The 26,415-nt window shown below is 59.0% G+C and overlaps 4 protein-coding genes across 5 annotated transcripts; 3 read left to right on the forward strand and 1 right to left on the reverse strand.

The window, feature by feature from the left end:
- The first annotated feature begins 3,785 nt into the window (after window positions 1-3,785).
- On the forward strand, window positions 3,786-12,668 carry HDGF (heparin binding growth factor). 2 transcript variants are annotated; one of them, XM_059490226.1, is made up of 6 exons: window positions 3,786-4,072; window positions 9,925-10,001; window positions 10,087-10,225; window positions 10,315-10,491; window positions 12,115-12,285; window positions 12,396-12,668. In XM_059490226.1, exons 1-6 carry the CDS (start codon window positions 3,986-3,988, stop codon window positions 12,420-12,422), a joined length of 678 nt encoding a protein of 225 aa, XP_059346209.1. In that variant the 5' UTR covers window positions 3,786-3,985; the 3' UTR covers window positions 12,423-12,668. The 2 variants fall into 2 exon arrangements, with proteins under 2 accessions (XP_059346209.1, XP_059346208.1); XM_059490225.1 differs by having other exon boundaries at window positions 3,798-4,072; window positions 12,115-12,305.
- A 1,249-nt stretch (window positions 12,669-13,917) lies between these two features.
- Window positions 13,918-16,752, forward strand: MRPL24 (mitochondrial ribosomal protein L24). The gene is made up of 6 exons (XM_059490227.1): window positions 13,918-14,053; window positions 14,951-15,141; window positions 15,787-15,882; window positions 15,973-16,076; window positions 16,151-16,281; window positions 16,370-16,752. The coding sequence occupies exons 2-6, from the start codon at window positions 14,962-14,964 to the stop codon at window positions 16,504-16,506; spliced, it is 648 nt and encodes a 215-aa protein (XP_059346210.1). The 5' UTR covers window positions 13,918-14,053; window positions 14,951-14,961; the 3' UTR covers window positions 16,507-16,752.
- A 53-nt stretch (window positions 16,753-16,805) lies between these two features.
- On the reverse strand, window positions 16,806-20,081 carry METTL25B (methyltransferase like 25B). Its single transcript, XM_059490223.1, is given in 8 exon segments — window positions 16,806-17,012; window positions 17,086-17,273; window positions 18,057-18,460; window positions 18,462-18,752; window positions 18,835-18,897; window positions 18,969-19,256; window positions 19,579-19,706; window positions 19,933-20,081. Coding segments are annotated over 8 exon segments (1,599 nt in total). The 5' UTR covers window positions 19,979-20,081; the 3' UTR covers window positions 16,806-16,821.
- A 346-nt stretch (window positions 20,082-20,427) lies between these two features.
- ISG20L2 (interferon stimulated exonuclease gene 20 like 2) lies at window positions 20,428-25,133 on the forward strand. Its single transcript, XM_059490224.1, has 4 exons — window positions 20,428-21,132; window positions 23,011-23,211; window positions 23,695-24,758; window positions 24,842-25,133. The coding sequence occupies exons 1-3, from the start codon at window positions 20,428-20,430 to the stop codon at window positions 23,806-23,808; spliced, it is 1,020 nt and encodes a 339-aa protein (XP_059346207.1). The 3' UTR covers window positions 23,809-24,758; window positions 24,842-25,133.
- The last annotated feature ends 1,282 nt before the right edge of the window (window positions 25,134-26,415 follow it).

Raw genomic sequence — 26,415 nt, forward strand, 5'->3', positions numbered from 1 at the left:
TTATTATTAATAATAATAATAATAATAATAATAATAATAATAATAATAGTAGCCAAACAGAGATAAATGAGGAGTGTAGCCTGAACCCTGCGTGGTTTGGAGCACTGTGAAATCCAGCCCCGTCCCACCCCTCCTGGCCTGAGGAGTGTTAAAAATACAGAATTAAAAATAGGCATGGAGGCCTTGGGGAGCATGGGAGGATTCCAGGAGCTGGGATACACGAGTTCCATTTTCCTCCATGTAAAAAATGTGTATTTTGATTGGCTTTTCTCAAATATTAAAATGAATATTGTATGTGTTATGTTAGAAAGTTATGCTGTATTAATTTGCTTAAGTAGTGTGTTAAATATAGTTTTAGGTTATAACATAATGTTAAAATAGAAACTATGCTATGTAAAATACTTCTTGAAAGAGAAAAATAAAGTACACCAAAATAACAGCCACAAAACACTTATATCTTTAAAAAATATATTTATTGCTCCATTATTAGAAAAAACTAACTTCTTCCTACCTTGCTCAGCCCTAAAGACACTGTCAAGATTAAGAAGAAGTTAACACTGACCAAACAAAATCCTTTGTTTAAATAGAATTTATATATAATGTATGAAATGTATGAATATGCAACAAACTATTACTTTTAAAAGTTGATCCTCTGTTAACATGTGTCCTTTTTCAGGCTTATTTTACCCAAAAAAGGTACCTGAACTGTCCATAACTCTTTATTGTCTCATCATAACCCTAATTGTCCAAATTTTTATTACTCTAATTATATTTCTATTTTTATAACCCCTTTATTAAACTTTTCATATTTTAAAAACAAGTGCCTGGTGCTTTTCACAAATCCTCATTTCCCTGGGCCTTTGTCCATTTTTCCATAGCAGGTGGAGATTCCTGGGTTCTGTTCTCACCCCCAGAACAGGATCCTGCTGTGGATTATTTATTTGTTTTATTTGCAGCTCGTTAGGAGAAATTAAGCCAAGGAAAGCACAAGGAGATGGAAAAAAAAAGAGCCCAGCCCAGGAACCCCGACTGCCAGGGCAGGGTGGAGGTTCTGGTTTTAGAAAATTTAATCTGAATTTAAACTCAGGTTTGGTTGGGACAGCAGCACCCAGGTTTGGTGTGAAACAGGGACTAAAATGACAATTTAATCCCAATTTATTGGGACTAAGGTGACAATTTAATCCCAATTTATTGGGACTAAGGTGACAATTTAATCCCAAATTATTGAGACTAAGGTGACAATTTAAGCCCAATTTATTGGGACTAAAGTGACAATTTATTTAATCCAAATTTATTGAGATTAAAGTGAAAATTTATTTAATCCCAATTTACTGGGACTGAAGGTGACAAGTTATTTATTCCAAATGTACTGGGACTAAGGTGACAATTTATTTAATCCAAATTTATTGAGATTAAGGTGACAATTTATTTAATCCAAATTGATTGGGATTAAGGTGACAATTTATTTATTTATTCACAATTTATTGGGACTAAAGTGACAATTTATTTAATCCAAATTTATTGAGACTAAGGTGAAAATTTATTTAATCCCAATTTACTGGGACTGAAGGTGACAAGTTATTTATTCCAAATGTACTTGGACTAAGGTGACAATTTATTTAATCCAAATTTATTGAGATTAAGGTGACAATTTATTTAATCCAAATGTACTGGGACTGAAGGTGACAATTTATTTAATCCAAATGTACTGGAACTAAGGTGACAATTTATTTAATCCAAATTTATTGAGATTAAGGTGACTATTTAATCCCAATTTATTGGGACTGAAGGTAACAATTCATTTAATCCCAATTTATTGAGACTAAAGTGACAATTTATTTAATCCCATTTATTGAGATTAAGGTGAAAATTGATTTAATCCTGATTTATTGGGACTGAAGGTGACAATTTATTTACTCCAAATTTTAGGGATGCTGCTACACCAGGTTTACATCATTTTATGCTGGGTTTTCACTGGTTTTGCACATTTTGCACTGTTTTACACGGTTTCACCATGTATGTTGTTTTTTTACAGCAAAATTGACATCTTTACACTGTTTTTTTTACTGTGTCACATAGAGTTTGCACTGTTTTGCATTGGTTTAAAACCAGTTTTGAGCTGGTTTATATATCTTTATGCCAATTTTGCACTGGTTTACACAATTTTATGCCAGTTTTGCACTGTTTTACACCATTTTATGCCAGTTTTACACTGTTTTACATGGGTTTTACACCATTTTGGTGCTGTTTTACACTGGTTACTTACAGTGTTTTACACTCTTTTACACCTGTTTTTCACATTATAGTTTTGCACTGTTTTACATATTTTTTTACACCACTTTTAGTGCTGTTTTACAATGGTTATTTACACTGGTTATTTACAGTATTTTACACTGTTTTACACCTGTTTTTCACATTCTAATTTTTCACTGCTTTACACATTTTTACACCATTTTTGTGCTGTTTTACACTGGTTATTTACAATGCTTTACACTGTTTGACACCTGCCTTTCACATTCCAGTTTTGCACTGTTTTACACATTTTTTACACCATTTTTGTGCTGTTTTACACTCTTTTTGAACTGTTTTACACCTGTTTTTCCCATTACCATTTTACACTGTTTTACATGTTTTTTACACCATTTTTGTGCTGTTTTACACTGCTTATTTACAGTGTTTTACACTGTTTTACACCTGTTTTCCCCATTATAATTTTGCACTCTTTTACATGTTTTTTACACCATTTTGGTGCTGTTTTGCACTGCTTTTGCATTCTTACACTGGTTTTGCATGAGTTTAAAACCACTTTTGCACTGTTTTACACAATTGTGTGCCAGTTTTGCACTCTTTTACATGTTTTTTACACCATTTTGCTGTTTTAAACTGGTTATTTACAGTGTTTTGCACCTGTTTTTCCCATTATAGTTTTGCACTGCTTTAGGTATTTTTACACCATTTTTGTGCTGTTTTACAATGGTTATTTACAGTGTTTTACACTGTTTTACAGCTGCTTTTCACATTATAGTTTTGCACTGTTTTACATATTTTTACACCATTTTTAGTGCTGTTTTACACTGGTTATGCACTGTTTTACACCTGCTTTTCACCTTATAGTTTTACACTGTTTTACATGTTTCTTACACCATTTTTGTGCTGTTTTACACTAGTTATTAATGGTTTACACCTATTTTTCCCATTGCAGTTTTGCACTGCTCTACACATTATTTACACAAATTTTTGTCCTATTTCACCCTCTTTTTGCATGTCTTTACCCCCTTTTTCCTCTGTTTTCCATCCATTCTGCCTGCTCCAACACCCAACTCCCCTCGGTTCCACACCGAGCCCGTGGCCCTGCTGTCCCTCCCCGTCCCCTGGTGACACACCGCGGTTGGTGCCACCCGCAGCGGGCACATTTTGGGTATTTTGAGGTATTTTTGGGGCATTCTGAGGTATTTTTTCGAGTATTTTGAGGTATTTTTGGGGTGCCGGGAGCGCGCACGGCGCTGTGGGCGGGCGGTGCGTGAGCGCGCCCAGGCAGCGCTGCGAGCTCCGAGCGCATCCACCGGCAGCGGGAGGAGGAGGAGGAGGCGGAGGAGGAGGAGGAGGAAGGGGAAGGGTGGCCGGGGGGGTGGGGGGGGGTGGCCGAGGGAGGGAGCAATTGAATTTCAAACACAAACAACCGCATGGGGCTCGGGCCCTCCGCCGCTGCGCCGCGCCGCCGCTGACCCCGGCCCGCGGGGGCAGAGCAGCCGCTGCCTCTCCCCCTTCGCATTTGGGAGGGTTTTTTTTTTTTTTTTTTTTTTTTGCTGTTGTTGATTTTTTTTTTTTTTTTTTTTAGATTTTTTTATATTTATTTGGCTAATCCCCTGCCTGGCTGGGTTTTGCCTCCCAAAGTTCATCCGTAACCCCCCCTCCTCCCCTCCCCCACCCCCCCTTCCCCCCGCCCGCTCCCCCGGTCCCGGGAGGAGCCGCCAGCCCAGCCAAGATGTCCCGGTCCAACCGGCAGAAGGAATACAAATGCGGGGACCTGGTTTTCGCCAAGATGAAGGGTTACCCGCACTGGCCTGCCCGGGTAAGGAGCTGGGCATGGGGTGGGAGGGCGGTGGGACACCTCGGTGCTCTCCCGGTTCTCTCCCGGTGCTCCCCGTTGCATAACGCGGGGGGATGGGGCGCACCGGGGTCAGGCTGCCCCGGTGGAGCGGAGCGGCGGGGGAAGGGGGTGTCCGTACCGTGGGTCAGGCTCTGATTTCCCCCCGGATCTTCCACCGGGGCCGGGGTCCAACTTTGCCGGCTCCTTATGTAAGGCCGGGCCCGGCGGACTCGGGGGTTATTCGGTACCGAGGCTTGCGGAGGCGCTTTGGGACATTTCTTTGGGTTTTAAGGGGGGTTTCTTGTGTTGGAAACAACATCCCGGGCTCCCCCAGGGCCCTTTTTGTGCTGTTTATTCATTTCTCTCCCAGTGGAACGGAACGGGAGGGGGGGATCACGGGTGGAGACCGCGTGGCTTCTGGCACCGCGTGTGGGAGCGGGGACCCCCCGGTACCGGCAGCGGAGCACGAGGCTGGGCCAGCCCGGGGTGACCCCTCCATCCCCCGGTGCCGGTACCGGGGGGGGTCCCTGCTCCACGTGGGGCCGCTCCATGAACCCTTCCCGCTCATGGGAAGGGCGAGCTCGTCCCCTTTGCGCTTCACTGATGATTTTGGGGGGTTTCAACCAAACCGGCAGAGCCCCGAGCTTGTCCCCCCGGCTCTCGGTGGCCTCAGGGGTGCCACAGAGGTGGCAGTGCTTACGCCGGGAGTTTGGCTTTAGAAAATCGATAGAATTATTGAGGACTTAGGACGGGGGGAAGGGACCGGGGGGTTGCAGGCCCCACCATGTGCCAGCCCCGCCGGTGTCCCTTGAGGGTCCTGGGTGTCCTTAAAGGGGGTCATGAGCCCGGGACCCCCGCGATAAACCCCAAACCATGGGGCCCGTGGGCAGCTCTGGCTGCACAACACGGCGCTGGTTATTTTTAAGCGGTTGATGATGCAGTTTAAAATTTCCTTGGAGTGTTTTTCACCACCCCCCCCCCCCCCCCCCCCCCCCCACACACACACTCTCTCCCCTCACGGCCTTGCTGCAAAGGGCACCGGGGGCTGCCTGCAAACCCTAAAATGAGCGGAAAAAAGGACGGAATGGGGGCGATAGGGCTTTAAAGGCCGAGAATCCCTCCCCAGTGCCCCCCTTCCCCTGGCGGATTTGAATAACTTTTGTTTGGTTTGTCGGGTTCTGGCGGGGAGGCCGGGAGGGGGTTGGGAGCCGCTCGGATTTGGCACCGGCCCTCCCAACGCGCATTTGAAAGCGGCTTTGGGCGAGGAGGAGCCACAGAGAGGATCCCTGGGAGCTTCCACCCCGCCTGCTCTTCCTTCCCTCCCTTGGGGGGAAAAGCGATGCTGCCCCGGCTGATCCATCCTCCTGCAGCCCTCATCCATCCCAATGGGGTCCGGGGTGATGCCAGGTCGGGGCTTCAAAGCCTCGTGGGCTCAGCTCACACTCATCTCATTTCACGCCCCACTCATCTCATCATTTGACCCCCACCATCATTTTTAGGGCAGGCAGGGAACGGTTTTTTGTTTTTTTTTTTTCCCTCTCTCTCTGGTTGGGCTCCCCAAAGCCAAGGGGGTTTAGAAGCAGAGCCCTCCCCACCGTGACTAATCAGGCAGGGCTTGCCCGTGACTAATCAGGTGCTGTGATGAAACCTTAGCCAGCCACGCGTGGCGTTCCATGGGGTGTTTGTTTCCAACCAGGTGTGGCTGGAGCTCAGAGATAGGGCAAGAAATGGACGGGGGAGGGGTTGTTCCCTCCCTTTCTTCCCCTGGGATGGCACCTGGTGCCGTTCTCCAGCACCAGCAGCTCGGTGGAAAGCTCTCCCTGAGAGGGGCAGTGTTAAACAGGGGGGAAACTGAGGCACCAGAGTGGGAGATGAGTCGCTGGCACTGGAGGATGATGCTTGCCTCGCTTTTCCCCTCACCCCTTCTCTGCAGGGTCCCTTATGCCAGGCTCATTTTTGGTGCTTCCCTGCCAGATCTGCAGCCCCTTTTCATACGGAGCTCTGGGACAGCAGGGGAGCAGGGCGGGGGATGAGGCAGGAGCAGCACATGGGATCCTGGCACCCTTGACACCCCCTTGGCACCCCTGACATCTTCCCTGGCCCCTCTGACACCCCCCTGAAACCTCTGACATCCCCCTGGCACCTCTGGTACCCCTGACATCCCCCCGACACCCCTCTGACACCCTCCTTGGTACCCCTGGCACCCCCCTGGCGCCTCTGACACCCCCCTGACATCCCCCCTGGCACCCCTGGCATCCCTTTCCTGAGCATCTCCGTTCCCCTGGCTGTGCCATGGGGTCAGGATCCTTCTGGGCCATTCCCTCTGGAATTTGGTGCCTGTTGCCAGCCTGGTGCTGGGATGGGGCCCAGTGGTGCCCCCAGGGCTGAGGGGAGCACCTGGGTGGCACCCATGGGACTCAGGGGTGCCACCCAGTGCATGTGCCCCCCTCCCCCATGTGCTTCATGGACCGTGTGTGACCCACATGAGTTAATTCCATTAATTAATTAATTCCTGTGCCAGCCTTGTCCTGCAGGGGGGAAACTGAGGCAGGGAGGGCAGGGCAGGCTGATCCAGTGGAGCAGTGGCAAAGGTGAAGAAGAGCAGAGGTTGGGGGCAGAGTCCAGCTCAGGGGTTTGTGCCCGTCCCTCCCTCCCTTTGTGCCACGCTCCAGAGCTTGGGGACATTCCCAGCCCCTTTCAGACCCCTGGGCGCTGCCCCTGGGCTGTGGCACCGGTGCCATTGGCAGGGGGACAGCAATGGGCACCTGGACTTTACCCTGGCACTGCAGCCGTGTGTCCGTCTGCTGCCACAGTCCAGACAGACACAGGCTGTGACAAAGCCTATCATGGAGCAGTTTGGGCAGTGAGGGCTTTTTGGGTGGGTTTGCACTGTCTGCATTATCAGTGTCCCCAAAGGGGTGCCACCCTCCTGCCCTGTGTCCCCGCACCCCAAAATCCCTGCCTGGCCCTGCAGATAGAGCCCGCACATGCTGTGGGGGTGCAGGAGGTGCTGATAAAGGGCTGGGAGGGGTGGGCAGGGCTGGAATCCCACTGCCAGGGGGTCCCAGGTGTCCCATGGGGGGCTGGCAGGGGATCCCAGTGCCAGGGGGGTCCCAAGTGTCCCATGGGGGGCTGGCAGGGGATCCCAGTGCCAGGGGGGTCCCAGGTGTCCCATGGGGGGGCTGGCAGGGATGGGCTGGGCAGGGATCCCCACTGCCAGGGGGCCCCATTGCCACGGGGGTCCTGTCTGTCCCTTTGGGGGGCTGGCAGGGCTGGGCTGGGGATCCCATTGCCAGGGGGTCCCATTTGTTCCTTGGGGGGCTGGCAGGGCTGGATTGTGCAGGAAATCCCACTGCCAGGGGGTCCCAGCTGTCCCTTGGGGGGCTGTGCAGGGATTCCCACTGTCAGGGGGTCCCAGTTGTCCCATGGGCTGGGCAGGGGATCCCACTGGGCAGGGATTCCCATTGCCAGGGGGTCCCAGCTCCATGGAGCCCCTCAGTTCCTGAGCTGGGGACACGGTGACACGGCGCAGCCATCCTGGAGCTGCTGCCTTTCCTTGGGGAAGGAGATTTGGGAACTTGCTGGGGGATCTCCAGCAAGGTGCTGGCACTGCCAGGGGCTGTGGGGTGCCTGTGGGTCCCTGTCCAGGCCTGGCATGGGGAGGGTCTGTGTGCCAAGGCTGATGGCGCCTTTGGCACACTGTGACCTGCAGGAACGTGGCCTGGGGGAAGCTTCCCTGAGGGCTGGGCCGGGCCGGGCTGGTGGCCACCCCTCTGAGTCACATCATCCCCTCCTCCACCTTCGGTGCCACGGTGCCACGCAGGGATGGAGCTGCTGCTCCCAGCTGCCACCATGGGCCAGGGACCCTCTGGGAACTGTCCCTGCTCCTGGAGTGTCCCCTGGTAGCACTGGGGCATGGCAGTGCCAGGAGCCCCAGGGCTGTGGGTGGGAGCGCTTCAATAATCCTGAAACACCCCCTGGATCCTGGTGCAGGACCTGTGTGCTCCAAACCATGCTTGGGCAGTGGGGATGGCACAAAGGCACGTGCCACCCAGGAGTGGGCATCACACCGACCCTCCACCACATCCTGGTGCCCCTCCCAGTGCCCCATGCCCTCCATGTGCCCCAGGGCTGTGCCAGCACTGCCCCTCAGCACAGGGACGAGCATTGGTGCCATCCCCAGCTCTGTGAAGGAAACCAGGACAAACTCTTGGCCAGGTCCACCCTGGCCAGGAGTGGGACATCACAGTGACCCTCCACCACATCCTGGTGCCCCTCCCAGTGCCCCATGCCCTCCATATGCCCCAGGGCTGTGCCAGCTGTGCCTCTCAGCACAGCGTTAGTGCCGTTCCCAGTGTTGGTGCCATTCCCAGCTCTGTGTAGGAAATCAGGACAAACCCTTGGCCATGTCCACCCTGTGACACCACCCTGGCCAGGAGTGGGACATCACAGTGACTCCACCACATCCTGGTGCCCCTCCCAGTGCCCCATGCCCTCCGTGTGCCCCGGGGCTGTGTCAGCATTGCCCCTCAGCACTGGGACAACCATCAGTGCCATTCGCAGCTCTGTGTAGGAAACCAGGACAAACCCTTGGCCATTTCCACCCTGGCCAGGAGTGGGACATTACACTGACCCTCCACCACATCCCCAGTGCCCCAACCCCTCCATGTGCCCCAGGGCTGTGCCAGCACTGCCCCTCAGCCCAGGAACCAGCGTCAGTGCCATTCCCAGCTCTGTGAAGGAAACCGGGACACACTCTTGGCCAGGTCCACCCTGTCGCAGCACCCTGGCCTTGCTGGCTGGGGAAACTGAGGCTGGGCAAGCTGTGGGGGTCACAGTGACTGAGGGAAGGTTGTGCCATGAGTCAGCAGAGCACTGGGACAGGAGCTGGCACCCCGGCTGCCCGGTGACAGTGACGTGCTGGCGCCTGCCCCGAGACCCCCACCCGCATCCTCCTTCAGCTCCTTGCACCTCCCTTTGAGGTTTTCTCGGGGAATTTATGGCTGCTGGCTGCAGGGGGGGTTATTTTTAGCTGCTATAAAAAGCAGCCGGAGTTGCTGTCGCTCCCTTCCCGCTCGGCGCCTCGGGATTATTCACGCTCGGTGGAGCAGCACCTGCCTGGGGCTGGCACCGGCTGCTGCCTGACCCCAGAGCCCTGCCAGGCTGTCCCCTTGTCTGCTGACCCCCTTCTGGCCAGGCTGTCCCCCCCTGGCACCACAATCCCCGCGGCTGGCCCAGGATGGGGGCGATGCCTGTGGCACTGCCTGAATTTGCTGAGTGTGTCTGAGCTGGTCTAGATAAGAGATTAGGGGGGGAAAGGGTGGGAGAAGGGGAGCCCTGCTGGCCCCCACACCTGTGGGCACCCCTTGTTCTGCTGAGCACTTCAGCAGAACAATTTAATTGGGGAAATTCCCAATTAATTTTCTTTTCCTGAGCTGTGCCCATCCATAGGATGCTGGAGGGGATGTCCTGGGAACATCTGAGGAGCTGTGGCATCACTGGCAGCACCTAATTTTGCTGAGTGTGTCTGAGCTGGTCTAGAGTAGAGCTTGTGGGAGAAGGGGAGCCCTGCTGTCTCCCACCCCACACCTGTGGGCACCCCTTGTTCTGCTGAGCACTTCAGCAGAACAATTTAATTGGGGAAATTCCCAATTAATTTTTCTTTCCTGAGCTGTGCCCATCCATAGGACACTGGAGGGGATATCCTGGGGACATCTGAGGAGCCCCAGGGAATGTCCTGGGGACATCTGAGGAGCCCCAGGGAATGTCCTGGGGTCTGAGGAGCCTCAGGGGTCTCTGCCCTCTCCTCTCACCCCGTCCTTTGTGTCCCACAGATTGATGAGATGCCAGAAGCTGCAGTCAAATCCTCCTCCAATAAGTACCAAGTCTTCTTCTTCGGGACCCACGAAACGTGAGTGGGAGCTGGGGCTCACAGTGAGTTTAGGAGGGGTGAGACCCCCTCTACTCCCACCCCTCACTGGTTTCCCCTGGCACAGAGCATTCCTGGGCCCCAAAGACCTCTTCCCCTACGAGGAGTGCAAGGAGAAGTTTGGCAAACCCAACAAGCGGAAAGGCTTCAGCGAAGGTTTGTGGGAGATCGAGAACAACCCCACGGTCAAAGCCTCCGGTTACCAGGTGGGTCACGAGTTTGGGGGGCTCCATCCCAGCTCCCCCCACCTTTCCTCCCTCCTGGGAGCCCCCTGTGAACCCCTCCATGCCCACAGCCCACCCAGAAGAAGAGCTGCCCCGAGGCGGCCGAGCGGGAGCCCGAGGGGGACGGGGACAAGAAGGGCAACGCCGAGGGCAGCAGTGACGAGGAGGGGAAGCTGGTGATCGACGAGCAGAGCAAGGAGAAGAACGAGAAAGGAGGCAGCAAGAGGAAAGCTGAGGATGCTTTGGAGGTACTGGGGGTGCTGGGCAGGGCTGGGGATGTTGGGGACAAGGGTGGGGATGTTTGGGACGGGACAGAGGATGGGAATGTTTGGGATAGGGGCTGGGGATGTTTGGGGCTGGGGATGTTTGGGACAGGGGATAGGGATGTTGGGGACCAAGGCTGGAGATGTTGAGGACAGCGGTGGGGATGTTTGGGACAGGGGATGGGATGTTGGGGATTGGGATGTTTGGGACTGGGGATGGCTGGGACAGGGGATGGGGTTATTTGGGGACAGGGGATGGGGATGTTGGGGATGGGATGGAGATATTTGGGACAGGGGATGGGGATGTTGGGGACAAGGACTGGGGATGTTTGGAATAAGGGCTGGGCATGTTGGGGATGGCGCTGGGGATGTTGGGGAGAGGGGATGGGGAGGTTGAGGACAGGAGTGGGGATGTTGGGGACAGGGGATGTTGGGGACAGGGATTGGGATGGGATGTTTGGGACAGGGGATGGGATGGGATGTTTGGGAGAGGGGATGGGGATGTTGGGGACAGGGGCTGAGGGTGGGGACAGGGGATGGGGATGTTTGGGGATGGGCTGGGGACAGGAGATGTGATGGGATGTTTGGGAGAGGGGATGTTGGGACAGGGAGTGTTTGGGACAGGGGATGGGGATGTTTGGGATGGGAATGTTTGGGACAGGGGTGGGGATGAGGGTGGGGAGGTTGGGGACAGAGATGGAGATTTTTGGAACAGGGGACGGGCTGGGGATGTTTGGAATAAGGGCTGGGGAGGTTTGGGACAGGGGATGGGGATGGTGGGGACAGGAGTGGGGATGGTGGGGACAGGGGATGTTTGGGACAGGGATTGGGATGGGATGGTTGGGAGAGGGGACAGGGGATGTTGGGGACAGGGGCTGGGGATGTTTGGGACGGGACAGGAGATGGGATGTGTGGGATGGGGGATGTTGGGGACAGGATGTTTGGGACAGGGATTGGGATGGGATGGTTGGGAGAGGGGATGGGGGTGTTGGGGACAGGGGATGCTGGGGACAGGGAATGTTTGGGACGGGATGGGGATGTTTGGGATGGGGGATGTTTGGGACAGGGCTGGCGATGTTTGGGACAGGGATTGGAGATTTTTGGGACAGGGGATGGGGATGTTGGGGACAGGGGCTGGGGATATGTGGGGACTGGGGATGGGGATGTTGGGGATGGGATGGAGATAGTGGGGACAGGGGATGGGGGTGTTTGGGACAAGAACTGGGGATGTTTGGAATAAGGGCTGGGCATGTTGGGGAGAGGGGATGGGGAGGTTTGGGACAGGGGTGGGGATGTTTGAGACGGGGATTTTGGGGACAGGGGTGGGGATGTTGAGGATGGGCTGGGGATGTTTGGGACAGGGGATGTTGGGGATGGGGAATGTTTGGGATAGGGGATGCTGGGGACAGGGCTGGAGATGTTGGGAAGAGGGGTGGGGATGTTTGGGACAGGGGATGTTTGGGACAGGGATTGGGATGGGATGTTTGGGAGAGGAGATCGGAGTGTTGGGGACCTGGAATGTTTGGGACAGGGGATGGAGATTTTTTGGGACAGGGGCTGGGGATGTTTGGCACAGTGGCTGGGCTGACCCGATTTCCCCCCCCCCAGGACTCCCCCAAACGCCCCAAGGATGCAGAGGGGCAGGAAGGGGACAAGAAGGTGGCCAACGAAGAGGCTCCCAAGGAGGAGCCCAAAGCCAACCCAGGAGAGGGGGACAAGAACAGCGACGCCGCCGACACACCGGCCACCAACGAGGCCAAGCAGGAGGGCAAGGAGGAGGTCAGAGACCACAAGGAGAGGTGAGGGGGGTGCTCTGAGCCCTGTCCCCACAGCCCCCCGGTTTTGGGGGGTTCTGACAAGAGCCTGGCTCTGTTCTTGGCCCCTCACAGCCTGTAGTGGCTTCCCTGGCGAGCTGATCCTTCCCCCTGGCTCCTGGTGCTGCCCCACGCCGGCTCGTCGCGTCTGGAGCTCCAGACAAGGAAATTTCCAAAAGAAAACAAAAAAAACTACAAAAAAAAAAAGAAAAGAGAGGAATGCAGAGCAGCTGGGTCCTGCCCCTGAGCGCTCTGTGCCTGCCCTGCTGTGGGCACACGCTTTGTGTTGGCGATTCCTCGGGGCTGAGCTGTTGATTTGAAATAAAAGCGAATCTTGCCTTTTTAAAAGTGCTTGTGGGACCTGGGTGAGCCCCTGGAACCCCTGAATTGAGGGGGTTTGGGACCCTTTGGGGCTGCCAGAGCCTCTCTGGCAACACATGGATCACGGGGAGAGATGGGGAAGGGTTTGGAGGGAGCTGAAATAGGAATTGCAGAATCACAGAATGCCCTGAGCTGGGTGAGATACAAAAGGATCAACTCTTACTGCTGCCCTCAAAATCCCAGCATTGTCTAAACACTCCTTGACCTTTAGGATCATGGAATATCCTGGGCTGGGAGGGACCCACAGGGCTCAGTGAGCTCTGGCCTTGCACAGGACACCCCAAAATGTTCCCAATCCCAACCTCCTAGAGCACTGTCCAAGCACTCATATTTTATGCTGGAATACTGGAATATCCTGAGCAGGGAGGGACCTGTCAGGATAATCAGGTCTTGCTGTGGGCCGTGCACAGGACACGCCAAAATGCTCCCAATCCCAACCTGCTAGAGACTTGTCCAAGCACTCAGCTTTTATGCTGGAATAGTGGAATATCCTGAGCAGGAATAATCAGGATAATCGTGTCCTTCGTGCTCTGGACCCTGCACAGGACACCCCAAAATGCTCCCAATCCCAAAATCCTAGGGCCTTGTCCAAGCACTCATATTTTATGCTGGGATAGTGGAATATCCTGAGCAGGAAGGGACCCACAGGGTTCATTGAGCTCTGGCCCTGATCAGGACACCCCAAAATGCTCCCACTCCCAATGTCCTAGAGCCTTGTCCAAACACTCATATTTTATGCTGGAATAGTGGAATATCCTGAGCTGGGAGAGACCCACAGGGCTCAGTGAGCTCTGACCTTCCACAGGACACCCCAAAATGCTCCCACTCCCAATGTCCTAGAGCCTTGTCCAAACACTCATATTTTATGCTGGAATAGTGGAATATCTTGAGCAGGCATAATCAGGATAATCGAGTCTGGCTCTGGACACCCCAGAATCCCATCCTGTGCCCGAGGGCTGTGTCCAATTGCTCCGTGAGCTGTGTCAGGCTCGGGCCGTGACCGTCCTTGGCCGCTCTGTCCCACACGCACAGCCCGGCCTGGAGGGGCCGAACCGGGCCAAGGCTCCCTGCACAGAGGACAGCAGAGACCGTCCCCTGCTCCTGAACCAACGCCGAGGGCAGCGGCAGAAGATGGAGCCGTGACCGGACTACAGCTCCCGGCAGCCGCTCACCGTGGGCCGGGGCTGAGGGCCGGAGCGACATTGGGACTACAGCTCCCGGCGTGCCCCGCGCTAGGACCACAGCTCCCGGCGTGCCCCGCGCTAGGACTACAACTCCCGGCGTGCCTCGCGCCTCCGCAGCGCCGCGTCTTGGCCACGCCCCCGGAGCGCGGGAGCGGCGCGGCCCCTCAGGTGAGGGAGGTCGGGACCGGGACCCCCGAGGGGGCTCTGCGGGGCTGTGCTGGGGGAGTTTGATGGGGTTCGGGGCATTTTGGGGGCGGCCGGGGCTCAGCGGGTGTAGTTCCCGGCGGGGGGGAGGGGGAGTGTGCTCTACGGGTCCCCTTTGGGTGGTGGTGGGGCTTTGGGAGCCAGAGGGGTCATTGGGAGTCAGGGGGGGCTCTGGGAGTCAGGGGGGTCTTTGGGGTATCCATGGGGCCCTTCGGGTGTGGGGGAGACTCTGCCCGTGTCCCTCTCTGGGGGAATGAGCTCGGTGGGACCCCTGGGTGCTCCTCGCTGGGGTCTCTCCCCGTGTGTGGGGTGCCCGTGTTCCCCCCTCATCCTCACCAGGGCCAGGTGTGACCCCTCGGTTCTCCTCGGGGCGTGGGGGGCTCTGCAGGTCCCCTTTGGAAGGAGAGGGTGCTTTGCAGGACACTGGGGTCCCCTTTGGGTGTGGGGTGCCCTGTGGGATCCCTGGGTCCCTCTATGGGTGAGGGATGGCTGTCCAGTACCTGGGTCCCCTTTGGGGGCGTGGGGTGTGTGAGAGTCTGTGGGATCCCTGGGTCCCTCCATGGGTGAGGGATGGCTGTCCAGTACCTGGATCCCCTTTAGGGGCGTGGGGTGTGTGAGAGTCTGTGGGATCCCTGGGTCCCTCCATAGTTAAGGGATGGCTGTCCAGTACCTGGGTCCCCTTTGGGCTATGGGGATCTGTTTTGGGGGGGTGAGAATCTGTGGGATCGCATTTGTGGGGGGCTGCTCTGCCAGACGCTTCCCTCCCTTCAGAGTGGGCTCTGGGTGGGTTGGGGTGACTCTGCCGGACACATTGACCCTGGTGAGGATGAGGGGTGTCCCCAGAGCTCCCTGCCCTCCCAGCCCGCAGCACCATGCGTCTGTCGGTCCTGCTGAGCGCGGCACGGCCGCGGCTGCCCCCGGGCTACCGGCACGGCACGTGGCCCCCGGACTCCACCACCGCCCGGCTCCGCAACCCCCCGGGGCAGCGCCGCCGCAAGGTCTTCGTGGAACCCATCGCCAAGGACGACTGGAAGGTGTTCAAGGGTGACACGGTGAGGCCCCCCCCCGTGAAAAATGCATGATTGGCTTTTCGCAAATACTAAAATGGATATTGGATGTGTTGTGTTAGAAAGTAATGCTGTATTCGTTCTCTTAAGTACTGTGTTAAATGTAGTTTTAGGTTATAAAAAATGTTAAAATAGAAACGATGCTATGTAGGATACTTTTTTTAAAGAAGAGACTTGCAGTGAGATAGCAGCCACAGGACACTTAAATCTTTCAGAGAAAGAGAATTTATTGCCCTCTTATCAGCAGAAACTAACTTCTTCCCACCTCAAAGGCACTCTCAGGATTCAGAGGAAGAAGTTGACAATGACCAGACAGAATCCTGTGTTTGAATGGAATTTATGCATCGTGCATGAAGTGTATGAATATGCAACAGGCTGTTGTTTTTAAGAGTTAATCCTTTGTTAACGTGGGTCCTTTTTCAGGCTGGTGCTGCCCAGAAAAAGGTACCTGGTCATCCATAACTCTTTGTCTCTATTGTCTCATATTGCCCTAATTCAGTTTGTCCAAATTATTATTACTCTAAGTGCATTACTATTTTTATAACCATGTCATTACTATTAAACTTTTCAAATTTGAAAAACAAGTGACTGGCGTGTTTCACACACCTGTGCCCCTCTCCCCACCCGCAGGTGCAGGTGCTGGCCGGGAAGGACGCGGGGAAGCAGGGCTTGGTCAGCCAGGTGGTGCAAGCCCGCAACTGGGTGGTGGTGGAAGGACTGAACACGGTGAGGCCACAGCAGGGAGGGCTGCAGGAAGCCCTGGGGAGGCTGAGGTGGCCACAGGGCCATCAGTGACCCCACGGTGTCCCCTCACAGCACTATCGCTACGTCAACCGCACCGCCAAGTACTCGAGCACCTACATCGCCAGCGAGGCACCTCTGCTGCTCAGCCAGATCAGCCTGGTGGACCCTGAGGACCGGTAAAACCTGGGTGGGGGGCGCTGAGGGGTCCCCCACTTTGCTCCTGCCTGTCACCAACGCCGTGTGCCCGCAGGAAACCCACGGAGGTGGAGTGGAGGTTCACGGAGGAGGGCGAGCGCGTCCGCGTGTCGCTGCGCAGCGGCCGCATCCTGCCCGTGCCCCCGCAGCCACGCAAGGATGGCGTCGTGCCCGAGCAGTGGATCGGTGAGAGGGGTGCCACAGGGGGCTGGGAGCACGGGGAAGGGCACGCAGAGGGGACAGGAGGGTCAGCTTTGTCCCCCTGCCCGCACAGATGGCCCCAAGGACACGTCAAAGGAAGACGCGCTGGCCAAGACGTACCGGCCGTCGTTGAAGACCTTTGAGGAGGAGATCATGGATGCCATGGGCATTGTGGAGACACGAAGGGCCAAGAAATCCTACTGGTATTAACTGGGGGAGCTGGGAGCCCACTGAGGAAGGCCAAGAAATCCTCCTGGTATTAACTGGGAGAGCTAGGAGCCTAGAAATCCTTCTGGTATTAACTGGGAGACCTGGGAGCCCCCTGAGGAAGGCCTAGAAACCCTCCTGGTATTAAGTGGAGGAGCTGGAAACCTAGAAATCCTCCTGGTATTAACTGGGGGAGCTGGGAGCCCCCCAAGGTGGGCTCTGCAATAAACACCCCCTCCATTTGTTGTGTTTGCAGTGTGCGTTGCTTTTAGTGTGGCACCAACTCACAGCCAGCCCTGGAGTGTAAAAATCCTGGGTTTATTGGTGGTTCTGCCCCTCCCTGGGGGTCTCTGCTTCCTCCACATCCTCATCCTCGCTGCTGTGCCCATCCTCAGTGTCCCTGGCCAGCCCAGCCAGCGCTGTGGCCAGCGGGGTCCGTGCAGCCACCAGCACCAGGTTCCGTGGGGAGAACCTGGGGTTGAACAGGGGCACGAGGGCACAGTGGAAACCTGGGAAAAAGGAGAGCTGGGAGAACAGAGAGAGAGAGGAAACAGCAGGGGGAGGATCTGTGCCCATGCCCACCTTGCTCCCGCAGGTAGAGCAGCCGGTCCAGCAGGATCAGGGTCTCCACAAGGGGTGCCAGGAGCTGCCCCAGGGTGCAGAATGCCACCACCTTGTGCTGCTGCTCCAGCATGGCCCCCACAGCCACCGAGTCCAGTGGGACCCCCTCTGGGTCCAGTCCTGCCAGGGGCAGCCCCAGCTGGGCGTATCTGTCATGGAAAGGGGGCACGGGAGTGCCAGGCAGGGCTCCCCCAGCCCCAAACTCATGAGCAGGGGCCTAAAAGGGGGTTCCCCCCCTCCCCAATCTCACTGCAGGGTCAGGGACACAGGAGGTTGATCCCACTCCCCACTCATTAAGAGGGTCCCAAAAGGGAGTTGCCCCCTCCCCAAACTCATTGCAGGGTCAGGAGGAGACACAGGAGGTTGATCCCACTCCCATACTCATGAAGAGGGTCCCAAAAGGGGGTTCCCCATACCCAAACTGTTTCACTGCAGGGCCAGGAAGGGCGCAGGAGGTTGACACCACTCCCTACATATGAAGAGGGTCCCAAAAAGGGGATTCTCCCTCCCCAAACTCACAAGGAAAATTCCAGAAATGGGTCCTCCATCCCCCAACTCAGGGAGGCCCAGATCTCCTAGAAGGGGCTCATTGGTGCCCACCAGGGGATGCAGAAGGAGATCCCAATGCCCAGACCCACTGGTGCCCACCAGGGGATGCAGAAGGACATCCCCATGCCCAGACTCACTGGTGCCCACCAGGGGATGCAGAAGGAGCATTCCCCATGCCCAGACCCACTGGTGCCCACCAGGGGATGCAGAAAGAGCATTCCCCATGCCCAGACCCACTGGTGCCCACCAGGGGATGCAGAAGGACATCCCCATGCCCAGACCCACTGGTGCCCACCAGGGGATGCAGAAGGAGTATTCCCCATGCCCAGACTCACTGGTGCCCACCAGGGGATGCAGAAGGACATCCCCATGCCCAGACTCACTGTGTGAAGCTCAGGCTGTGTGCCTTCCTGCCAGGCTGCAGCCCCAGGTGCCTCTTGCCGGGCTCAGCGGCGCGGATCAGGCTCTCCAGCACGGCGCGGTAGCAGTGGGCACGCAGGTGGGCACTGCCCTCTCTCAGCCGTGCCTGGTACTCCTCCAGAGCGTGGCACGCCGCCTCCCGTGCCCGGTAGGACAGCTGGTGGCCCGGCAGTGCCACCACCGAGGTGCTCAGCGGGTACCCAAGGTGCTGCTGCTGCTGCTCTGGGGCGCTCGACAGCTTCATGTAGCAGCAGCCCACCAATGCCACGGCAGCCACGGCGGGGCTGCGGGCAAAGTGGCACAGCAGGGCAGGCCCGAGGTCCCCGCAGGCGTGCAGCCCTGTCACCAGCACCCTGTGCCCGTCCTCGCAGCCCCCCGGGGCCCCCCAAAGGGTTGCGGGCAGCAGGGCCAGCTCCCGGCGGGTCGGGGGGCAGCAGGAGCTCCCCCCAGGGGGCTGTGGGGTCCAGGCGGCCGGGGATGTGCTGGGGGGCACGGGGGGGGCACGGGGGGGCTCCCCTGTGTGCCAGGGCTCTGGGTTTGGCCAGCTCCTGCAGCAGCTCCTGGTCAAAGCGCTCGGCCAGGGCCGACAGGCGGGCATCGCTCTCCACGGCGGTGACCCTGAGCCCCAGGGCGAAGGACAGGAACCGGGACAGGTGGCCCTGGGGGGGACATGGGGGGGAAACAAGGGTCAGCTGGGCTGGGGGATCCCCAGGACCCCCCTCCCTGTCCCCCTGCTCTCACCTGCCCCGCTCCAACATCCACCACGTGCTCGCAGCCGGTGGCGCGGCTCAGCCTCCGCAGCAGCTGTGGGGAGAGCAGCTCTTAGGGGGCTCTTGGGGGGGCTGGGTGCTCAGGGCACGGCTCGGGGCACCCACCTTGCCCAGGCGCTGGATCTCGTGCTGCTTTTTGGGTTTGACGTGGCGGCGCAGCAGCGGGGGCAGGCGGCAGCTCTGGCACGGCGGGCGCGGGGCCGGTCCCGGGCAGCCCCGGGGGAAGGCCAGGGCACGGGCAGCGGCCCCGAATGCCAGCAGGGACAGCGGCCAGGCCGCCCCCGGGCTCCCCCGGCCCCCCAGGAACCCGGCCAGCTGCTCTGGGGTGGCACCGGCCAGGGCAGGCTGCCAGGACGGGGGCAGCTGGGACCACAGGTCCTCCGTGAAGAAATCCTGTGGGGACAGGGGGCAGCGTGGGGGGGACAGATTGGGGTCACAGGTTGGGGGGACACAGCTTGGAGAGGGCGCAGCCTAAGGGGACAGTTCAGGGGTCAGAGCTCAGGGGTCACAGCCTGAGGGACACAGCCCTGGGGGTCACAGCTCACTGGGCACAGCTCAGTGGGCACAGCCCAGGGGTCACAGCTCAGTGGGCACAACCCGGGCACGGCCCAGGGGGGTCACAGCTCAGTGGGCACAACCCGGGCACCGCTCAGTGGGTACAGCCCAGGGTCACAGCTCAGTGGGCACAGCCCGGGCACAGCTCCGGGACACTCACAATGACGAAGGCGTCGAGCAGGGGCCGGTAGAGGCTCAGCAGGCGGATGATGTCGGCGGCTCTGCGCTGCTCCGGGCTCTGCCATGGCGGCTCTGGGGCAGCACGGGGCGCGGCCGCCGTGGCGGCTCCTGGGGGACATCAGCAATGGGGGACATCAGCAATGGCACCCTGATGCCACCCTGGCACCCTGAGGCCACCCTGGTACTCTCACCCCTCCCCGGCTCTGCCCACGCCATTCAGCACCCATATGGCGTCACCGTGCAATGACGTCACTCACGAGTGCGCCCCGCCATTACGTTACGCAGCAGTGACACCACACCCCCTCCCACACCGAGTCGCCATGACATCGCTCACCCCCGGGCACCCGTGACGTCACCGGCCCGGCCGCCACACCGGGCATGTCGTCGCCGATGTTCTGTGACGTCGATCTGACGTCATCACACACGTCACGCAAACGTCGCGCGGCCGCGCGCGTGTCCCTCAGCGCCCGGCGCCGCCGAGTTCCCGCCGCGGCGCGTGCGGATGACGTCACTGCCGGGACCGGGCCGGCCGCGTGTTTCCCGGGAACTTCCGGTTCCGGGGGGCGGAGGTGAGCGCGGGTACGGGTGAAACCGGGGGACTCCGGTACCGGGGGTCGGGGATTGCCGGGGCCGGGGAGTCCCGAGGGTCGGGTATTGCCAGTACCGAGAGTCCCGGGGGTCGGAGATTCTCGGTACCAGGAGCTCCAGGGGTCGGGGTTTCCCGGTACCGGCGGTCCGGGAGTTCCCAGTGCCAGAAGTCCCGGGGGTGGGGTGTTGCCGGTCCCGGGGTTTCCGCTGACCCCCCTCTCCACCCCGCAGCGTCCCCGCCATGGACGATCTGATCCTCAACGTTGACTTCTCTGCCCCGGAGCGCCGCTCCAAGAAAGAACCGGGGAACCGAAAGCACCAGAGCTTCGTGCGGCGCCGCCGGGAGCTGGAGCGCCGCGGGGTCCTGCGGCAGAAACAGCTCCCGGCAGCGGCACCGGGAGCGCCCCGGCCGGGCCGGGCACGGCGTGGAGGGGCCAAACGCTGCCCCAAGGAGAACGGTGCTGCCACCACCTCCCGGTGCCCTCCGGTATCACAGAACGGCCCCAAGGACAAGGCTCGGGGGGCGCCACAGAACGGTGTCACCGGAGCCAAGGACGAGGCTCGGGGAGCAGCTCCTGCAGCACCCCCGGTATCCCAGAACGGCCCCACCGGTACCGGAGCCCCCACTCAGAGCAAGGCCAAGGCTCGGGGGGCGGCCCAGAACGGCCCCACCGGTACCGGAGCCAAGGCCAAGGCTCGGGGCGCTGGCACTGCCCCCCCGGCGCCCTCCAAGCTGGTGGCCCTGGACTGTGAGATGGTGGGCACGGGCCCCGGTGGGCGCACCAGCGCCCTGGCGCGCTGCAGCATCGTCACCTACGAGGGGGACGTGGTGTACGACCGGTACGTGCGGCCCGAGGCGGCCATCGTGGATTACCGGACCCGCTGGAGCGGCATCCGCCCACGGCACATGGCACAGGCCGTGCCCTTCCGCCGGGCACAGCAGCAGGTCAGCCTGCATGGCACACAGAGAGGGATGGGCACAGAGGGGGGGACATGTGGGGCTGGGCTTGGGGGACACGGGCATGTGGGGTATGGGGTGTGGGGGACAATCCCTGTGTGCCTGGGGACAATTTCTGTGTCCCACAGGGCAGGAGGGGACAATCCCTGTGACCCAGGGACAATCCCTGTATCCCACAGGGCAGGAGGGGACAATCCCTGTGCCCCACAGGGCAGGAGGGGGACAATCCCTGTGACCCAGGGACAATCCCTGTATCCCACAGGGCAGGAGGGGACAATCCCTGTGCCCCACAGGGCAGGAGGGGACAATCCCTGTGCCCCTAGGGACAATTTCTGTATCCCACAGGGCAGGAGGGGACAATCCCTGTGCCCCTGGGGACAATTTCTGTATCCCACAGGGCAGGAGAGGACAATCCCTGTGCCCCTGGGGACAATTTCTGTATCCCACAGGGCAGGAGGGGACAATCCCTGTGCCCCTGGGGACAATTTCTGTATCCCACAGGGCAGGAGGGGACAATCCCTGTGCCCCTAGGGACAATTTCTGTATCCCACAGGGCAGGAGGGGACAATCCCTGTGCCCCTAGGGACAATTTCTGTATCCCACAGGGCAGGAGGGGACAATCTCTGTGCTCCAGGGACAATCCCTGTGCCCCACAGGGCAGGAGGGGACAATCCCTGTGCCCTGGAGACGATCCCCACAGAGCAGCAGGGACAATGCCTGTGCCCCTGGGACAATCCCTGTGTCCCACATGGAAGTTGGGGACAGTGCCTGTGCCCTACAGGGCAGGACAGGGACAATGCCTGTGCCCAGGGGATAATCTCATGGCAGGGCAGGGGACAATCCCTGTGCCCCACAGTTCAGGAGGGGACAATCTTTGTGCCCCACAGGGCAGGGACAATCCCTGTGCCCCACAGGGCAGGGAGGGACAACCCCTGTGCCCCTTGTGCCCATAGGGCAGGCAGGGACAATCCCTGTGCCCTATAGGGCAGGTGGGGACAATCCCCAGAGGGCAGGACAGGGACAATCCCTGTACCCCTGGGGACAATCCCTGTGCCCCACAGGGCAGGTGGGGACAATCTCTATGCTCCAGGGACAATGGGGGCCTCTGGGGCACAGGGATTGTCCATGGGGCACAAGGATTGTCACCCCCTGCCCTGTGGGGGGAACAAGGATTGTCCCAGGGCCACAGGGTTTGTCCCATCCTGCCTCTGGGTCACAGGGATTGTCCCTGGGGCACAAGGATTGTCCCTTCCTGCCCTGTAGGGCACAGGGATTGTCCCTGCCCTGCCCTATGGGGCACAGGGATTGTCCCTGGGGCACAAGGATTATCTTCTCCTGCACTGTGGGGCACAGGGATTGTCCCAGGGGTACAGGGATTGTCTCTCCATTGCTCTGTGGGGCACAGGGATTGTCTCAGGGGTACAAGGATTGTCCCCACACTGCCCTATGGGGCACAGGGATTGTCCCTGGGGCACAAGGATTATCTTCTCCTGCACTGTGGGGCACAGGGATTGTCCCAGGGGTACAGGGATTGTCCCTCCATTGCTCTGTGGGGCACAGGGATTGTCTCAGGGGCACAGGGATTGTCCCTCCATTGCTCTGTGGGGCACAGGGATTGTCTCAGGGGCACAGGGATTGTCCCCACCTGCCCTGTGGGGCACAGGGATTGTCCTCCCTTGCCCTGTGAGGGGCACAGGGATTGTCCCTCCATTGCCCTATGGGGCACAGGGACTGTCCCCACACTGCACCACCCCCACTCATCCCCACAGCTCTGCCCCATGGGGCTGCCCCCATTCCTAGGGGGGTAGAAACTTCCCCCAGAGCGGGGCTGGCCCTGCTGGGCTCTCACCCTCCTCTCTCCTGCAGGTCCTGCAGATCCTTGCTGGCAAGGTGGTGGTGGGCCACGCCATCCACAACGACTTCAAGGCTCTGCATTACTGCCACCCCAAAGCCCTGACCAGGGACACGTCGCAGATCCCGCTGCTGAACCGCAGGGCTGGCTTCCCTGAGAACGTCAACATCTCCCTGAAACGCCTCACCAAGGCCCTGCTCAACCAGGACATCCAGGTACCCTGGGCAGCCCCTCACCACCCCAGGGGACAGTGGGGAGGGAGCGGGGGAGATCTGAGGCACCCTGAGGTCAGCCATGGCTGCCAGTCCTGGAGTGAGGCTGCCCCGTGCCTCAGTTTCCCTTTCCCTGTCAGCTCAACCCCTGTAGCCTTGGGAGGTTTTTTTCCCTTTATGCACATCCCACAGCTTTGTCTGCACCTCCCCAATTTTCTTTGTATCCCCAAATCTCCCTGTACCCCCCTAAGCTCCCTGCACCCCCCTAAGCTCCCCACATCCCCCCAAATCTGCCTGCATCCCCCTAAGCCCCCTGCACCCCCCAGAGCTTCCCGTACCCCCAAATCTTCCTGCACTCCTTAATCTCTGTACAACTTTCCACAGCTGCCTGCACTCCCTAATCTCTGTACATCCCCCCCAGTCTCTCCCAGTTGTGGCTGCCCCCCCAAACTGGGAGCTGTGGCCACTTTGTGTCTGTGCCCACAGGTGGGGAAAAGCGGCCACTCCTCGGTGGAAGATGCCCGAGCCACCATGGAGCTCTACAAGGTGGTGGAGCAGGAGTGGGAGCAGCACCTGCAGCAGAACCCCGAGCAGAAGTGACACCCTGGGGGCTCAGAGTGACACCCTGGGGGGCTCAGAGTGACACCCCTGGCCTCTGCGGGGGCTCAGAGTGACACGCCCAGTCTGGTGCTGCCTTTTTGGGGGTCCCACAGTGATGCCAATAGGGCTGGTCCTGCCTCTGAGGGGTCCCACAGTGACACCCCCAGCCTGGTCCTGCCTCTGGGGGGGGCTTAGAGTGACACCCCCAGCCTCTGGGGGGACCCAGAGTGACACCCCCAGCCTGGTCCTGCTTTTAGGGGGTCCCAGAGTGATGCCAACAGGGCTGGTCCTGCCCTGGGGGGGCTCAGAGTGACACCCCCAGCGTGGTCCTGCCTTTTGGGGGGACCCACAGTGATGCCAACAGGGCTGGTCATGCCTCTTGGGTGGGCTCAGAGTGACACCCCCAGCCTTTGGGGAGTCCCACAGTGACACCCCCGGCCCGGTCCTGCTTTTGGGAGGACCCACAGTGATGGCCTAGGCCTGGTCCTGCCTCTGGGGGGGCTCAGAGTGACACCCCGGGGGTCCCACAGTGACACCCCCAGCCCGGCCCTGCCCCTCGGGGCTCCCCTGAGGCGCTGCCGTGTCCGTGGCTGAGGAGGAGCCCGGTGCGATGTCCCTGTCCCCAGGCCTGTCGTGCCTTGTGCCGCTGTCCCCATGGCGAGGGCAGGGCCCGGGCCGGTGCCTTCCCCCCAAGGGGGGGTCCTCTCGGAATCTGCACCCCCAAAACGCTTTGGGGCTGCTGGAGAGACTTTGGGCGTGCTGAGCACACCGCCCCCATTGCTGGGGTGTGGGGAGTGGAGCAGGCTCCATCCTCCTCCCCAAACTACCTCTGTGAGCACCGGGAGCTGGCTCGGGGCTGCGGCTGGGATCGCATCCCTCTGCAAAATCCCTGCTCTGCTCCGGGAGGTGGGATCGCATCCCTCTGCAAAATCCCTGCTCTGCTCCGGGAGGTGGGATCGCATCCCTCTGCAAAATCCCTGCTTTGCTCCGGGAGGTGGGATCGCATCCCTCTGCAAAATCCCTGCTCCGGGAGGTGGGATCGCATCCCTCTGCAAAGTCCCTGCTCCGGGAGCCGCTTTAATTGGTGAAATTCCACTTTCCTCATCATCATGCAAGGCGCGGGATGAAGCCGGGCAGGGCGAGCAGCATCGCCCCATCCTGCCCGAGCCCCCCGCGCTGCCCCGGGGGTGACCTTGGGGGTCCCGGGGTGAATTCCCCCCGCGCTGCCCCGGGAACACCCGCGGAGGGCAGCCCGATCCTTGTCGGGAACCGCTTTGAACTGAAAGCTTTATGTGCAAAATCCTAATTAAAAAGAAATGATTGAAGAGCTCTTCCCTTGGCTGGCGGCGGGAGGAACCCCCGGCCCCGGTGGGCGGGAGCGGGGGGTCCCTTACCGGGCCATCACCCGGCCCCCTCCGCCATCTGCTCTTCCTCCACCTCCTCTTCCTGCCGGAGCCGAGCTGGCCCCTTCCCGACCCCCCCGAGCCCCGTTTTCTCCCCGGTGCCGCCGTTACCGGGAGCGGTGCCGGTGCCGAGCCCGCAGCCGCCCCCGCCGGGCTGGCCGCGGCCCCGAGCCCCCGCCGTGCGTCATTTTTTCCAGCTTTTCCTCGTGTTTACGTGGCTGAGCTTGGCTCGGGGCGCTGGAACCCGAGGGAGGCTTTTGGGGTACAGCAGGAGAGGCCATTGCTCATTTTTTGGGGGGATTTTGCTCTCCCCGCAATGCTGGGGGCCGAGCGTCCCACGGAGCTTGCGGGGTTTTGGGGGTTCATCTCACCCGGGTGGGGGTCGGAAAAGCTGTGCGAGCCCCAAAATGCGGCGGAAGGTGGGAGGGCGGAGGAGCAGGCGGGAGCCTTTGTGTCTGCGCTGGCTCCGGCGGTGATTAGGGGCTTTACAGCGGTTATAAATGGCCGGTCGTTAAAGGCCTTTATGGCCCTGGAAATGAGAAGCAGCCGGGCGGGCCCCAGCCCCCGGAGGGTGCGGGATGCGGGGCAGGGTCCGGGACATGGCTGTGATATCACCTTGGGGTCCCTCCGGATGGGGCTGGAACGGGGTGGGGGCTGCCGGGGCTGAGGAAGGGTCCCGGGGCTGGGCTGGATCAGGGTCTGGGGCCAGGGCAGGGTCCTGGGGCTGAAGAAGGGTCCAGAATCAGGGCAGGGTCCTGGGGCTGAGGAAGGGTCCAGAATCAGGGCAGGGTCCTGGAGCTGAGGAAGGGTCCAGAATCAGGGCAGGGTCCTGGAGTTGGGTAAAGGTCCAGTACCAGGGCAGGGTCCTGGAACTGAGGGTCCCAGACCAGGGCAGAGTCCTGGAGCTGAATAAGGGTCCTGGGGTTAAGGGTTTGGAACTGGGGCAGGGTCCTGGAGCTGGGTAGGGGTCCTGAAGCTGAATAAGGGTCCAAAACCAGGCCAGGGTCCTGGAGCTGAGTGAGGGTCCTGGAGCTGAGTGAGGGTCCAGAACCAGGGCATGGTCCAGGAGCTGAGTGAGGGTCCAGAACCAGGGCAGGGTCCTGGAGCTGGGTAGGGGTCCCAGGGCTGGGCTGGATCAGGGTCTGGGTCCTGGAGCTGAGGAAGGGTCCAGAACCAAGGCAGGGTCCTGGAGCTGGGTAGGGGT

This window comes from Ammospiza nelsoni, chromosome 28 (assembly GCF_027579445.1).
Source record: "Ammospiza nelsoni isolate bAmmNel1 chromosome 28, bAmmNel1.pri, whole genome shotgun sequence".
In the NCBI taxonomy this organism is placed as follows: Eukaryota; Metazoa; Chordata; class Aves; order Passeriformes; family Passerellidae; genus Ammospiza; species Ammospiza nelsoni.

Bases quoted from the DNA above. Each gene is read 5' to 3' on its own strand.
- HDGF (XM_059490226.1), top strand. From the start codon at position 3,986: ATGTCCCGGTCCAACCGGCAGAAGGAATACAAATGCGGGGACCTGGTT. The intron at 10,002-10,086 runs GTGAGTGGGAGC...CCCCTGGCACAG, and splicing joins TTCTTCGGGACCCACGAAAC to AGCATTCCTGGGCCCCAAAG. The intron at 10,492-12,114 runs GTACTGGGGGTG...CCCCCCCCCCAG, and splicing joins AAGCTGAGGATGCTTTGGAG to GACTCCCCCAAACGCCCCAA.
- ISG20L2 (XM_059490224.1), top strand. From the start codon at position 20,428: ATGGACGATCTGATCCTCAACGTTGACTTCTCTGCCCCGGAGCGCCGC. The intron at 21,133-23,010 runs GTCAGCCTGCAT...TCTCTCCTGCAG, and splicing joins TCCGCCGGGCACAGCAGCAG to GTCCTGCAGATCCTTGCTGG. The intron at 23,212-23,694 runs GTACCCTGGGCA...CTGTGCCCACAG, and splicing joins TGCTCAACCAGGACATCCAG to GTGGGGAAAAGCGGCCACTC.
- MRPL24 (XM_059490227.1), top strand. From the start codon at position 14,962: ATGCGTCTGTCGGTCCTGCTGAGCGCGGCACGGCCGCGGCTGCCCCCG. The intron at 15,883-15,972 runs GTGAGGCCACAG...GTCCCCTCACAG, and splicing joins TGGTGGAAGGACTGAACACG to CACTATCGCTACGTCAACCG. The intron at 16,282-16,369 runs GTGAGAGGGGTG...CTGCCCGCACAG, and splicing joins CGTGCCCGAGCAGTGGATCG to ATGGCCCCAAGGACACGTCA.